This window comes from Plecotus auritus (genome assembly GCF_963455305.1).
Source record: "Plecotus auritus genome assembly, chromosome: 5".
Taxonomy (NCBI): Eukaryota; Metazoa; Chordata; class Mammalia; order Chiroptera; family Vespertilionidae; genus Plecotus; species Plecotus auritus.
The window spans coordinates 76,328,394-76,345,046 of NC_137776.1; the positions used below are offsets into that span (position 1 = coordinate 76,328,394).

Sequence of the window (16,653 nt, forward strand, 5' to 3'; positions counted from 1 at the left end):
TGGTGATCCAAACAATTGCTTTATAATTAGCTTGTGATGAAAATATGACCTATAACAACATAAAACAAGACAGAAAGATGAATTTTCATTATCTGCCTTCAGTTTTCCTAGGGAATACTTCTGAGTTAGAATTTAATCAAATTTGGAGGAAATGTTATATGCCTTGGAATAGGCCTGGCAGTGAGGATACTGTGAGGGAGGTTTTCATGGAAGTCAACAATGAAATTCTGGTCCTTTCTATTACAGATAAGAAAACTTGTGGACCCCATGAATTCCAGTGTAAAAACAACAACTGTATTCCAGATCACTGGCGGTGTGATGGCCAAAATGACTGCAGTGATAATTCAGACGAAGAAAACTGTAGTAAGTAACACTTCCTTCAGAATGTTGAGAGCTGGCAGCCTATTCAGAATGCCAGATAGCAATTTTTAGCTCTGTGAAGGTTTGAATAAGAACCTATCTGTCCTGCAGCTCACATTTTTATACATATATTCACATTTGGACAAGAATATTCAGAGTAAATTGACCTGAATTTCAAATGGTAGAATTTTTGAAATGCTCACCCTGGGAGTTATGTTCTTATAGTTATCAGAATTGGTATGAAAGTATCATGAGGCTTAATGCACCCCATTAGAATGCAGTGAAGGAAGCGCTTGATGCATGCTCATACAAAGAGCTGAGTGATATGGAGACAGCACAAAACATACCATTCTTCAACGGATGGTATTCATTTCATTTCAGTCGCAAATTCTTTCCTATTACAAATCCACCCATGAGCTTCTTTCAAGGAAATTCATTTATTCTCTCCAGAGTGGTGAACACCATATTTATTCAGGATGCTTTTCTCTGAAAACAGAATAACACTATTATCATTATCTGCCTCCTGCATTTCTATGTAGTAAATTCAAAACATAATAATTATCCAACAAATTTATTTTCTAAAAGGTATGGGAATATGTAAAATGGTGACAGTATTTCTATATTCTAGCATTAATTTCTGAATATATTTCTTACTGGTTCTTTCTTACATTGTGGATTAAACAAAAAAATCTATATAATCATGTTTAACTTAAGATAACTAAATTCTATTTATTAAATATTTAAATTCTACTATTTCAAAAAGGATTTGATGATAACAATAATATCTACTCTTGTAGGGACTAAGAGCATTCAATTTCCCAAGACACAGGAAACAAAATAGGAATTCTTATATTAAAGCATAATGTTTTATTATATAAAAGCATACAGTTAGTAGAGTTACAGCCATAATAAACCAGTTAGCTATTCAGTTTGCAGAATATCAACTAATCTTTTGAATAACTTTCAAAACAACCTTACCAGTGTTTGAGTATCAGGTACATTAAGTATGAAAACTCTGGATCCTTATTACTATGGAATACTCTGAATACAGAAATCTTTATTGCTCTCTCTTCACATAGGTATCTCCCAACTGATCCTACTCTTTAGAAAAGTAGAAAGCATTGCAGAGTCATTAGAGTGTTCTAGATTATTTAAATTGGTCATTTACAAAAAAAAAACAAAAAAACTTTAAATGGCATGTTCTCAGATTCTGTCCATTGAAATAAAAATCTAATGGAGTAAGATAGGTAGAAAAAGGAGAGTAAGTACAGAAATAATTTTATATATACTTTCTATTTAATTTATTTGTATTTCAGAGCTTAAATATAACAGATAACTACTTAGTTTGAGATACATTTAATGTTAATTATGTGTAATATACCTGAGAGAAAATGACCTATAACTGAAGTTATTGAGAGCAAGAGAGGGAAAATGGGAAGGCAATATTGGAGGTTAAATCTTAGAAAACCTCTATTCCAATGTGTGAGATGCTAGGTTAGTGCTGTAATGAGAAAAGGAGGGGAAGCACTGAGGGTTGAGATGCCTGTTTCTGAGGGTTGAGATGCCTGTTTCTGGGGCTTCCTGAGTGGCTGAGTACCATTTTGCTGACATTTGCAGCCTTTGACGAAAGAAAACAAGAAGGGACACTGCCTCACACTTGTCACAGTAAAAACTTCATGGTAAATCATTGTAGCCATAGAGGCCTTAGGAAAAAGCAAGAGAGGTGGTTGTGATATCAAGCATTGCACTGTAAAATGCCCAATTCTGTGTGACTCTGTGGGTCCTTTTCATTTTGAGCTAATGACCTAAGACAAGTAATATTGATGAATGTTCAGAAGAGAGATGATAGGGAACTAGAATAAAGCATATTAGAGTAGTGACATGGAAGAAAAGAAAACATACACAGGACAATGTAAGAGTTGGGAACATGTTAAATATGTAAAAATACGTAATAGGAGGGTCAAGGGATCTAGATAAAAAGTGGTGTTTGAATAGGCCAGAAGAAATAAATAAGGTTTAAAGATTGAAAATGCCAGCAGTTCTACATAGAGAAACTGAGTCTATGAAGAATGAGAAAATAATATAATATATCTATAGGAGCACCAAGAGATTAGTCATATAGAAGTCAGACTTAGAAGAAAATACTGTTGCTGTATTAAAATGCTATCAAGGTATTTCCAATTTCTCGTTATCTATTGAAACTATTATAATTTTGTATGTGTAATTATAATAAAATTGCTATAATTATATATATTTAATTACTAGATGTTATAATTACTATCTATATATTTTAAATATAACTTTATATTATATTACACAATTATGTATATAATTATTATATACTGTGTATATAGATATAACAATATACCTAAAAGGGAAGTGGTATGCTATTATCATCTTTTGTAAGCTAATATTAAGTAGTAAAGAGATAGTGAATCAGCCTTATAGTTCAAAAACAACAGCAATGTGTTGTGTTTTTTTTTACATAACAGCATTCTATCAGCCAGTACTTCCTGTATTCCATTGCCTCATTTATTTATCACATTTATCTTAAATTCCTATTTAAGTAGCTGGAGATGGTCCAGAGTGATGCTATGTCCCAGAGCCTAGCACGGTGCCTGACACATAATTATAATATTACTACTGTATTCTTATTTTTTTATTTTTATGCAGAATATTTTATTCATATATTTGATATCTGTAGCGATATCTCTGTCCTTATCTTTATATTTGTCTCTGTGTTCTTAATGAACCACAATAATTCCTAAGGGATAAGGCCTGTATCTAACTCAGTTTTTACACTCTTAGCAGAGCATAATCAAATGGACATCTTACACATTTCAATAATAATAAGACAGAAGAGAAAACAATCAAAATCACTCAGCATGAGATCTAAGAAATATGTATGTGTAAATGCATACAAAAATTCCTATTTTAGAATTATGCTAAATAACCCTTTTGTTTTAATGACTGTATTGTTGATTGTTTTAGCCCCCAAATTATCACTACCCATTCCAAATCAATCCAAATAAGATGAAAAGGCTTTTTCTTTTTTAACATGAAAAGGAACACCAGTAGTACGGTCTATTTCATTTCTCTTCACTTCTCACTTTCCTCACTGATCATTATCTATTTTAGTCCAAGAGTCAAAAATATTTGTTACCTTGCCTTTGCATTTTTATTTTTAATTTTTGTTCCAATTTTACCCCTTTTCTTTAAGAAAACCAATATAATCTCATGTTTAAATTTAAGGACATAGATTTTACAAATTAGTAATGTATTTTTAAAGTTGCTTTTGGACTTCTTTGTTTATGAGTCTGATTTAATGAATTTAATTTTTAAAACTGTGTTGGAAACACTCTAGGCATAGATGTGAGAATAGTTTAAATAGTAGTGGAGCTATTAACTGCCAACTATGTTTTGTATTTAACATGCTTTATACTTTCTCATATTTGCATGAGATAGTCTGTTATTTCATCATCATCTGCTGATCATTTCCCTTGTAAAGTTTTCAGCAGGGACACTTTGCTTCAGCAATTATTTCTGCTCTTAAAAATAAGAACATTTTATTGTCATTAAAATTATTTCATAATCTAGATCAAATATTTGAAATATTTGAAAAAAATCTCAACATCTATACTATTTTTATCAGCAGCAAATAGAATATATATGACATATATCCCTTCCAAGTAATTGATGTACAAAAAAGTTCCTCATATCTTTGCATTATTAGGAATTAACAATTCAATAGATATAAAAATGCCAAGTAATTTGATCAACTAGATTAAGGTTTATATATAGAGAAAAGCTGTCTGCCTTATTTGAATTTCTAGTACTTTCACACTGAATTTATATCAGAAGATTATTTGTATAGCATGTCAGTTATACTAATTGTATTCTAAGAATTCTCCTCTGATTCTTCCACCCACATTCCTATAACTTCCTAACTTACCACCAAGGGATTATGATAATACTAGAGGCCTGGTGCATAAAATTCATACATGGGTAGGGTCCCTAAGCATGGCCAGCAATCAGAGCAGATTGGGGCCTTCCATCTGCTGGCTGGGGCCTTCCTTCATTCCGCGCTGCCCCCTGGTGGTCAGTGCACGTCATAGTGAGCAATCAAACTCCCGGTCGGTCAAACTCCCAAGGGGACACTTTGCATATTAGGCTTTTATATATGTAGATAGATTTGTTGCCTAGGATAGGAAACCTCTATGACAGTTAACAAAGTATATTTCTACAATAATAATTATGATGATATTGAATATTGCAAGTGCCTGCTTTATGACAGCCGGAGTTGTAAACATTGTATAAATAGTAAGTCATTTTAGTGGATAGTATTACTAAACACTGGGCACTTGGCTTCCTTTCCCTAACCCACCCAACCCTGGTGACACTAATGGGAGGAAGGCCGTGTCTATAAAGAAATAATTTACTTTGATGATGGTGGATAAAGGTTCTGAACCATGAGCTACCCTCATCAAAGAATGGTAATGGTAACCCAACAAAAAATGGTACTTTTATTTACCTATTATCTTTTGCCATCTTCATGTGCAATGATAAAGAGTTTTGTTTTCACTTTACTTAGATGAAGAAGCTGAAAGACAGGCTAGGCAGCCATCTTAGTCTTATCCTCTCCCTTCACCCCCAACTCCCACCCCCAACCTCTCATATAATAATTAACATAGGGCAAATGGGTTTTCCAGATTTAAGTCTTTCTTTTCTTTTTTTGCTTGTAAGATGGTCACTTTTTCCCTTCCCTTCAGAATGTTGCCATTTTATTCAGCGCATTCCCCAAGCCTCCTTCTCTTAGCTCAGATCTTGTACTGGAGTAGAGTTAAAGCTGCCTAAGGCCAGGCCACATGACCAGTAATAAGTGGTGGCTTAAGAAAGGGGTTCCCCTAAATCAGCTGCCAAGAGCGCGAAGGCCAGTCCCATTGCCTTTCCCCTCCACTGGGAGCACCCACCACCCCAGGCCTTGGAAAGCTACATTTCCAAAGCTACACACTCCCATTTCACCACAACAAAGCTTTCTCAGAGCGCACAACACAGCACCCTCTTCCCCAGTCCCTAGAAAAACAGCACTACCAACCCGGCAGCCTCCTGCAACCCTGGGCCCGGATGCCTCAAACCCCCTGGTCCCCTCTGGGCATCCAAGCGCTCTGGTTCAGAAGTGGGGGAGTCAGGTGAAGGGAGGCTGAACCCAGGGCAATTTTCAAAAGCCCGGGAGAGTCCAGACTTCTGGTAAGCTGAACCTCATCCACTCACCACCCAAGTCCTGTAGTACCACAGCCACACTGGCCACTTGAAGGGGTTGCAAGTTTCAATGCTCCTTGCAAGAGTTATGCTAAATAACTCTTGTTTTAATGACTGCATTAAACTTTCTGAGGGTTGAGATGCCTGTTTCTGGGGATTCTAACCTGCATCTGGGCAGCTGGGAACGTTCCCAGCTGTTCTCTGCATCCGGGTAGCTGGGAACGAAAGGCAACCCTCAGCCCTCTGGCAATGCTGTCCCTCCTGAATTAGACATACACACCCTGGGATTTCTTTTTTCTGCATAGAGAGAGGGAGAAATGGAGGATGGGAGTAGGGATCGTGGGGGAGTAGGGTGTGCGATTCCTGGAGGGAACAAGTAAGGGTCTGTTAAAGTCATCTCTCTGCCCAGGACAGAGCCCGGTTTAGGGACAGCAGGCCTGCCCATAGCTTTGTTGTCAGTGTCCTGGTCGCTGGCGTGCATGCTGAGTGCAAACACGCCCCCCGAAATCATCGCAACTGGCCAAGAGGCCTCTAACAGCAACTTAACAGCCCCAACCCTTTGGCAGAAGGAAGAAACCTGTACACAGGCACTCCAGCACCAGGTGTTGCGATTTGCCTCTGAGGACCATTGTAAAAGCCAGAATAATGATGATCATTAATTAAAATAATTAATAGTATTTTGTTTTCTTCCAAGTCTTTGGGAAAATGAAATTCAGGTTTTCAACCAATCCGCTAACATTTATATTTGCCTGTGGCGAAGCGGGTGTGTGGGGGGGGTTGGGTGGGAGATTGTTGCTCAAGTTGGGGAACGCAAGGAAGGTGCAGAGGCGTGCTGCGGGGAGGGAGCAGTCTGGGGACCCGGGTCCCCAATGCCATTTGTGAGGCTGTGGCACCTGCCCGCCCACCCGCCTTACTTGTAGATGCAGTTTCCATGACACCTGCCTTACTTGTAGATGCAGTTTCCATGTCGGGCAATGGCCAGACATGGTTCAAGCCCAGTTCCCGGGCACCACTTCCTTGGCCCTCGCGCCTAGCCTCAGGCCAGGCTCCTTGCCTGTTGCACTGGCCTCACCCCTTTCGGCATCACTGCTTTGTCCTCCCCTTCCTCCTGGTCTCTAAACCACTGGGACCTGGGGCCAGCCAGCGGCAACAGCTCTTCTCGGGAATCGGGCAGTGTGGCCATGGCTGGCAGTCCCCGGGCACAGCAACAGTGGCTGGGAGGATGGAGGTGTGGTGGCTGGACCGGCCGGTGCTCCCTGCTGCTTACACCCCCGGGACTCAGGGCTTGGGAGGCTGCGGTGTACGCACCATCACCACCACCACAACTCTGGCTGAGCTGCTGCCTGCCATGCTCCCCACTTCAGCTCCTCCTCCTGTTCAGGGCCTATTGAGCCGGGCCAGCTGGGGGTGAGGTGGGGGTGGGGGGTGGGGCATGGATCAGGCTGGTTGGCTGCCGCAGTGCACATGATAGCCACCGGTCATCCTGGTCGTTCTGGTCGTTCCACTGTTATGGTCGCTGGGCTTTTATATATATAGACTAGAGGCCCAGTGCACGAAATCCATGCACAGGTAGGGTCCCTAAGCCTAGCAGGTGATCAGGACTGATCTGTGGGGCAACTAACAGGGTGATCGGGGGCCCCCACTGCCACCTACTTTGGCCTGTCTGGCACCACCCATTCGCTAGCCCCGGCCCCCACCGCCAGTCACCTCCCTCTGCGGGGCAACTGGCGGGGCGATTGGGGGGCCCCCCACTTGAACCCACCTTGGCTGGCCTGGGGCCTGCGTGCTGGGGGCAGCCCCTGTATTGAACCTCTGCCCCCTGGTGGTCAGTGCCTGTCATAGCAACTGGTCATTCCACCAGTTGTTCTGCCATTCAGTTGATTTGCATATTAGGCTTTTATTATGTAGGATACTCAGTGGAGAAATTGGAGTCTGTAAACCTTTCTGCTCTGCCACTAACAATATGGCTTTAAAAGTCAGTTTTATTTTCTGAACCTAGTTACTTCAATTTTGTACAAGATGGCTTTCAAAGCTCTTTTTATTTCTGAGACTGTATGTTTTGCCTTCTCTAGTATCAATGGACATGACCAGTTCTCTTTGATTTTTATTAAATGAAACAGACATCATTAGCTATTTGTCTCGGACAAGTAACTTGAATTCTCAGGGATTTAATATGCAAGAAATTACTTCCTCAGTATGGGAGGCAATAATATGGCCTAACAAAGAAGTATAGGCCCTGGTATCAGGTCATCTAGGTTCAGATTTAGTACTAGCTCTTCTGCATACGGGGTGATTTGGGTTAAGTTCCTTATCCTCTCTGTGCCTCAGATTGCTCATCAAAAAAGGGTCCAATAATAACATTACCTTATAGAGTACTTAAGATTGATGAAGTAATTCAAGTACTTAGCATTAACTTCACCTAGTGCTTAACACCAAATAAGCAATCAGTAGCTGATAGTAATTATTACTGTTATAAGTAGTAATACTAATATTAATAAAGTTGCTTTTTAAGATTCAAGTACTGTATAATATATGTAAACACAGGTAAAGGCGAAAAGTAAAAGAAGCTATGATTGTTATGCTCACAGTGTTGAGACATGAAGAGGATCCTCCAGTTAGTGGCTTTTTTCCATTCTTCAAAATAGCAGCTTGTCTTATTATATAGCCTGAAGTTCACATTTTAAAATAAAGTGATAACAAAATGTTCCAATACATATTCCACTTGCCACCATTCCCCCAGTGAACTCAGCAGGGATCTTTATGTAGAAATGTAGGAGCTTTCATGATACCAGGCATTCAAGATGTTACCCTATAGCTAGAAACCGAGGGTTGTGAGAGCAATATTCAAGTGCAGGCTGAGTTATTCACAATCTTTATGTAGGAGATTAGGCTTCATATGGATATCCCTTGAAAGTAATTTCAGTTACCTCTTTCTCCTTTGTCTGAATAAGAATATTATTGTTTGTAAGATAGCTATAAATACAGTTAACTAGTAGAGAAAACGTCTTTCATCATGCTGGATATCAGTTCAGTTTAGAGAACAAAAACTAAATAAGAGGTGATTCCCAGCAGTCATAGAGATTACTTGCAGGAGCACATTTCTGCAATCCTACCTTATGGTCCGGATGAAATACATTCCACTTAAGCCAGATAGCAAGTCATACTATTTGGCTTATGTCCTGTGTGGGATATGGTAAGCATCATTAAGTAAACAACTGGAAAATTACCCAAAATGACAGGTAAATTACATAGGGCATAAGCAAACAATTGTATAAACAAATAGGCAGTTTTCAAAGAAAAAAAAAAAATAAGAGCTTCCATCTGCCCTTCAACTTGTATCCACCAGTCATGTCCAATAATATCCCCACGTGCCCTTCTTGTTCTATGAACTCTGGAGAATCTGAGGACAAAATTGAAGAATTAGAAAGTCATTATAATACACTAGAGGCCCACTGCATGAAATTCGTGAATTTGTGCACTGGTGGGGGGGCGGAGGGGACGTCCCTCAGCCTGGCCTGTGCCCTCTCTTAGTCTGGGACCCCCGGGTTCTTACCCCTTGGCTCGCTGCTCCTTAGCGCTTCCACAGAAGTGGGAGAGGCTCCTGCCACCGCTGCTGCACTGGACAGCTGTGAGGCCAGGTTCTGGCTGAGCTGAGCTCCCCCTATGAGAGTGCACTGACCACCAGGGGGCAGCTCCTGCGTTGAGCATCTGCCCCCTCGTAGTCAGTGTGCATCATAGTGACTGGTCATTCCGGTTGTTCTGCCGTAATGGTTGCTTAGGCTTTTATTATATAAGATAGTAGAAAGTAAAGAACCAAAGGCTAGACTCCTCAATTAGGAAACAGCCCTGTGAGAACAGTTTCACAAAATGTCTTACTCCAAGTAAACACATAAAATGACTTAGAGTTCCAACAACTGGGAAAGATTACTGTTGTATTATAATATGTAGATTTTTGTGCCTTTTATTTTACTTTGCTGCTATATTTTTATTGAACAATGGGCTATTTATCTTTTGTCTTTGTTTCAATTTGTTTCTATAATGCCACTTTCTAATCATGACTTTAGCAATAAATTAGAAACGTCATTATATTATGTACTTCAGATGCTTCATGAAACATTTTTCCTAAACAATTTATTAGTTATAACCACTTTTTTTTTATTAATGCTAACCTCATGTTGTATGTTATGTAAATTTTAAAATGCAGTTGCATATAATAGAATAACCCTATGCTGTTGTTTCTATCCCCAGAGCCACAGACCTGTACATTGAAAGATTTTCTTTGTGCCAACGGGGACTGCGTTTCCTCAAGGTTTTGGTGTGATGGAGATTTTGACTGTGCAGATGGCACTGATGAGGTAGGCAACTTTGCAACATCAAACAAAAACTAAAGTGGTGTTTTAGAATCACATGTATAATTATTACTGTTTAATCCAATGAGTGTGACAAGGACAGCTCTGAAGTGTACTTTGCTCCTGACACTCTGAGGTAAGTATTATATCTAAGCTCAGAGCTGCACACACCCAGCACAGGGAATAGTGCTTGTGCTGCTATTGACAGTCAGTTTTATAGTCTGTTTTACCTCAAGTGGTGAATGGCTCGGTTGGGAATAGAATGTTTGGAAACCTTATTCCCTCTAGCTGCTGCCCTTGCCGTTAGTGGATGTGTTCATAAATTTGCTGCAGTATCCATAGGCAGGACTAATATTTTATGCATTTAAAAGAGTTTCTTCTCCCCAGTCTCTTTCTCCATAGATATAGTCTCAAAGACGTCGATGTGGGTCATCAATTTTCATGAAACCGCAGGTTCAGTTTTGCTTAGATGATGAATCACAATCCATTTATAATAAGGCCTGTGTACACACAGCTTAAGTGAAAAAGTTTAGAATTTCTCTGGATAATTATGTAACTTTAGGTTGTGCTAACATTTATGCTACTTCACACAATTCATTATTTATGATTCTATGTATTTCACCTATTAATTACTCCATCCATGATGCTTTAAAAATAATACATGACGTGTGGTTATAGTTTTTCTTAATCAAATCTAAAATGACCCGATGACCTCAGTTTTAATACCAGGGAGCAAATCAGCAACAGTCATTTCTCATGATTTTCTCTGTTAATGACTGTGCATGTTAATATCAGGAACACAGTCAGAGATGAAGGACAAACGTGGTCCCTGGCCCTCAGTGGCCACTGGGGCTCCTTCTGGGGAACCTGACTCCCTGGAGCTCCGCTGCTTTGGTTGACATGCATATGTAGTTACCCCTCCTGAAGGACCTCCCGCTGGCTGTGGGCAGGGCCAGAGACAATCTCCCAGGGGGCTCCGGAGGTTTCTGTATTTCAGGTCCAACTCCCTGAAGTGTCCACTAAGTTCCTGCCTCTTTGGGAGAAACCAAAGGTCTTTACTATTTATAGAGCCCACATTAACTGTTTTGTCCCAGTCTTCAGGCATTCTTATCAAGATTACACAATTCTGCATTACATCTCACTATCTTGAAAAATCCCTCTAATCCCATTCAGGTGCCTGGGTTTTGGAAACCAATGGCTGTGACTTCTCACCTGGAGGCCAGAAAACCTAAACCTCCAGGTTGTAAAGGTTTCTCAGAAGTTGAAAAATACTATTTCTATTCATGGGATTTAAATTCTTACATTGCTCAGCTACATATTTATTTAGCAACTATTTATTCGAGGATTATATTAAACATTCCCCAGTCAGGAAAAACACATTTCACACAAACTTCTTTATACCATGAAAATGTTTTGTTTTCTTCAAAAAATATTTTCATCAGGCCCTGTTTAATCTATGAAACATCAAGAGGAGGTCATATATTGCTTAAGGCTTATGATTTTACCTTTCATGTTATTCAGGAAATGTCTAAGGTACATGTACAGAATAAAAAAATTTATTTTTCAAAAGTCTTATTCATGTTAAAGTAGACATCTAATTCCAGGTCCTAGAAAGGAAATTGACAAAATGAGCAGCTAACATCGTGTCAAACGGAACAAGGCTATTAGGATCATGTTCAGAGTACTTAGGAGCAAACTTGAAGAGATTTCCAGTGATGAAAGGGAAATTTTGAGCATCATAACTAATAAAATGGTTGCAATGGATTGAAATACAATAAGTGTATACAAATACATAAGTTCATAATAATTTTTAGAAAAATAAATTTTTTTTTCACTTTGGAGGTTGTTAAGGTATCAGCATTCTTAATATTCAATCAGACAAATGTAGAATGCGGGAAATTTTATAGGACAAATGATCTTTAAATAGTAAATTTCATTTAAGAAGCTAGGAAAATGAGAAATAGTCCTACATTAAGAAAAAATTCAAACCAAATTCCATGTGCAGACCTCTTTTAGATCCTTATTGTACCAAGCGATAATTTATACAGTTAAGAAAACAAGGAGATTTGGGGTAAGGATTAAGAATAACTTTATATTATGGAATTTTTGTTAATTTCATTATGTTAATTTTCTGATATTGTTGTTTTTACTTTAAAATAGGTCAGAATGTAAATAAGTGGGAAGAGGACGTATGATACATGAAATATTGTTAATGGTTAAACATGCATGGTGGTCACATGGGACTCATTATTCTATTCTCTCTACTTTCAGTGTATGTTAATTAAATACCGGACAAGTTAACACACACACACACACACACACAACTATACTTTATTGTAGATCAAAATCTTCTGATGATACAGAAAGTGCCTAAAATCGCCACTTTTTTGTGCTGTCAATAAAGATACACCAGTGACATTGCTTAATGAATTATTTTAGTGAAATTTGTCTTAATGCTGAGATAACCCTTCATTAATTCTACAAATATATACTGAACAATTATTATAATCATGGTGTGGTAATAGATACTTGGTACCTAGACAAACATGATTCCTATTCCAGTGGAGCTTAATTACATGAGAATGCTTTAATTTTTTAAAATATTATTACTGTTGAGAGTACTACAGTATCCCCCTTTTTTCCCTCCTCATTGCCCACCCCCCCCGCGCCCCCGCAACCTGGTTCCCATCCTGCTCCAGGCATTCACCACCCTATTGCCTCTTATTTTTTGCATTTTCTTCTTCATTCACTCATTCATTTATTTATTCATCAGTTTTTATTGAATGCTTATTATGTCCCAGGAACAACACTGAGCATGAGGAGTACAGCAGTTAATAAAACACATGAAATCCCTTCCTCATGACTATTTCTCCAACACTTTTGACGCCATTCACTGTTACATAGCTTACTCCTCAGATATGGCACATTTCAAATTATCTTTACACATTAAAAGTCTCTTCTTAGGTAGTTCCATTTCTGTTTAAGCTTTCACTGCGAAGCTTAAAAACCTTAAGAATATGTATGTTTGAAACCATTGACAATGTATTTTGTTGCAATTGTTGGTTTAGGTGCTGGCCTTTCTAATACTCAATGAGTTTATCAAGTACAGGGAGAAAATCTTATTTTGATTCATATTCTTACTTAAGAAACACTCTGGCAAAGAGTAAACTCTTAATATTTGGGAAAAGGGAAGTAGAAAGGAAGGCAGAAAACAAATTATATAGCAGGCAGTCTGTTAAACTACTATCAACAAAGAGAAAATTATAGAAATGTAGAAAGTAAACTCTTCATCCCTCCATGAGGGTAAAACTAAGAAGAAGCAGAGAGTAATAGATCAAGACGATTCATTTCACAAGCTGTGATAAAGTTGCACTGGTTGTGGAAGGAACAGACAAATATATTTTGCCAAGACTATAAATTCCTTAACAATAAAAAAGCATAATCCCAGCAAGACATTTCATTGTCCTATTTCATTTCAATCAGGATGGCAGCCCCGAAGGAAGGTAAATTTCTAGTGGATCCCTTTCATTGATCACATATAAAGAACTGAAATATCCCCAAAGGTATATCTACTATTTGACTTACAAATAAAATCTATATGTGAGCTAGCAGAAATGACAATTGTGATAGTTCATTTCACAGTTAACTTTATGAACAGTTTTTGGGAGAGAGGATTATGAACAGTAAGCCAAGTAGTAAAGGACAGGTGCAGTGGAAAAGGTGGAAAGAAGGCTAAAGAAAGAACACTAGGAAAGATTTGCCAATGCCAAACAGATTTGCTTTAAGTTTCTTGTTTGTTTCACATGCCATCTGCCCACCCCACTCCCAGCGAACTGGTTGTAATTTTTAGAAATAATTCGTTAACCTTTTTTCCCCTCACAATCTTCATTCTCCCTTACAGTTATTAAAATTGCATCAGCCCCAAACAATCCACTCGGAGCAATTTAATTCGCAGGATGAAGTCAAAGCATTTATGTTTTTATTTTCATTTCTCTGTTTTATTATCACTCACAAAGAAAAGTGGAAAACGGTTATAATTATGTTATGTAGCACGAGGTTGCACATGACCATCTGAGCTTTTTATACAGGGTGGGGCAAAAGGAGGTTTACACTTGTGAATGTGCAAAACACAGTTTATTCTTGTACTATTATTTATTACTAATTGTATTATTGTTTTTCATATGGACAACTGTAAATCTACTTTGTCCCCACCCTGTATGTGACAAATTTGATTTCTATACTTCTAGATTATATGCATAAGGGTTTAGTTGTCTTTGGGTTACATTTGTCTAATAATTAAGTTTTAATTACATCTTTGTTGCTGTTTTTTTACAGAGAAATTGTGAAACTAGTTGTTCCAGAGATCAGTTCCGATGTTCCAATGGCCAGTGCATATCAGCAAAATGGACATGCGATGGCCATGAAGACTGTAAATATGGAGAGGATGAGAAGAACTGCGATCCAGGTAAGACGATGCAGGTGACATTAATTTAGCTGATATTTCAACCTGATAGAATTTAAATTTGACAATGATATTCAGAAAACAGTGGATTTGGGCATAGATTTCTGTTTTTTAGACATAATCTGAAATATCTGTATATAGATTTACTGGTGTGCCCTTCATATGTTTTGAAAGTGTTTCAACAGGTAAGGTTATTACTATGTTTGAGATTCAAGCATTACTCCCCAAAATTTGACTTTTTAGTTTCTGTATCTTTCCACGTCATTTTTTTTTCATGACAATAAAATGAAATATGTTGAAACTGTAAGTATGATAAAAGCTAAGTTTTCTATTATGGAAATTAAGATTATGAAATAGGATATAGTAATTTCAACATGATACCAACTGAGAAAAAGCATAAGTGTATTATTTCTGTTTACATCTTGGTCCAAAATCAAAACAAAATTAGGAAGCAAAACCAGCATATAGAAGAAACATACCAATTTATATATTTTTATTTCTTAAATATGGCTCTGTAAATATGCTTATTAAAAACTTAATTTTTATAGTTAACTATTTTAAAAACATATTATAGAAATCACTAGGGGAAGTATACTATAATTTGTGTATAACCATGAAAGTATTCCTTTGAGAGATTAGGTAAGAGTAGCAGATACAATGCACACACGTTACCATGTTCAGTACCACGCCCATGATCCAAATCTCTAATTGGTCACATCATTTTTCTTACTGAATCCAGACATGTTCTCAGACTCATTAATAATACAAATCCTAGGCAACCATTATCAATTAAAATAAATTAAGACATAAGGAAAAAGCTTTTGAGCATTCCTGGAATATGCAATTCAGACCACAAAGTAAGTATATATATGTCAACCTAGTGTCTAAAATAAGGCTAAGAACCCTGAAGTTTGAATGTAAACAAATGCAAAGCCATAGCAAAAGCAGCTATAATAATTCTGATGTCAATTAATTAGATTGGATTCTGGTAATAACTTATAGTATATCTACTTGTTATTTTTATTTTCTGTGTCATAAAGGAATACTTCAAATTCTATAGACTCTGTTAGGTATTCCATGTACTTGTGTTCAAAACCCCAAAACAAAAATAAGTCTTATAAGTTATGCAATATGACATTTATGTCAACATAATCCAATACATATTACAGTGTCTGTGAGACCATGCCACGATTTCCACTTTTAGCTTTATACAATGTATATATGAATTAACATTCCCAAGGATCACTAAATCCTATTTACTGTTTTGAAAATAGTATAAGGCTTTTATCTTATAAACCAGAGGCACAGTGCATGGATTCGTGCATGGGGGGAGGGGTCCCTCAGCCTCGGGGGATGTAGCAGTGCGCCAAGTGGCAGGCAGCCAGGGAGGAGCCCGAACTGGGGCTGGGCGCCATGCCGCTCGCGCTCATCCTGGCCTGCTGCACCTGCCACCACCACTCTGTAGCACTGCCGAGGAGTCTGGAGAGGCTCCCGCCACCACAGCTGCACTTGCCAGTCGTGAGCCCAGCTTCTGGCTGAGCTGCACTCCCCCTGTGGGAGCGCACAGACCACCAGGGGGCAGCTCCTGTGCTGAGCGTCTGCCCCCTGGTGGTCAGTGCTTGTCATAGTGACTGGTCAACCGCTCGTTCCAGTCATTTGGTCGTAAGGGTTGCTTAGGAATATATATATATATATATATATATATATATATATATATATATATATATATATATATAATTTTAAAAATTTTTCTTTATTGATTAAAGTATTACATATTTCTTCTTTTTCCCCCATTGACCTCCCCCAGCCACTCCCACACCCCAGCACATGTCCTCACCCCCCCTAGTATCTGCATCCATTGGTTATGCTTATATGCATGTGTACAAGTCCTTTGGTTGATTTCTTACCCCCCTCCCATCCTCCCCTTCCTTCCCTCTGAGGTTTAATGGTCTGTTCAATTCTTCTCTGTCTCTGGATCTAGTTTTATTCATCAGTTTATTTAAGGTTATAAAAAAATTATTTAGCTCTTCAAAATCAAAAGGATGAGCAATATAGTGGCTTTTATTTCCTGTCTTTAGTTTAGTGAGTTGAATACTTACTGAACAGAATATTATATTATTGAGGTATATTGGATACAATCCTGTAATATTGTAAAACACAGTTAAATGAATATTTAGTATCAAATGTTGAATATAGTTTATATAATATGAACTATTTTCATTA

The 16,653-nt window shown here is 38.0% G+C and overlaps 1 protein-coding gene across 2 annotated transcripts in view; it reads left to right on the top strand.

Annotated features, from left to right (window-relative positions):
* LRP1B (LDL receptor related protein 1B) overlaps nucleotides 1–16,653 on the top strand; it is a 1,782,191-nt gene that overhangs the window by 1,616,458 nt on the left and 149,080 nt on the right. For both annotated transcript variants that reach the window (XM_080670835.1, XM_080670834.1), the window contains exons 67-69: nucleotides 247–363; nucleotides 9,868–9,974; nucleotides 14,304–14,433. In XM_080670835.1, coding sequence (XP_080526961.1) covers nucleotides 247–363; nucleotides 9,868–9,974; nucleotides 14,304–14,433 — 354 coding nt within the window. The remainder of the gene's footprint in view (nucleotides 1–246; nucleotides 364–9,867; nucleotides 9,975–14,303; nucleotides 14,434–16,653) is intronic.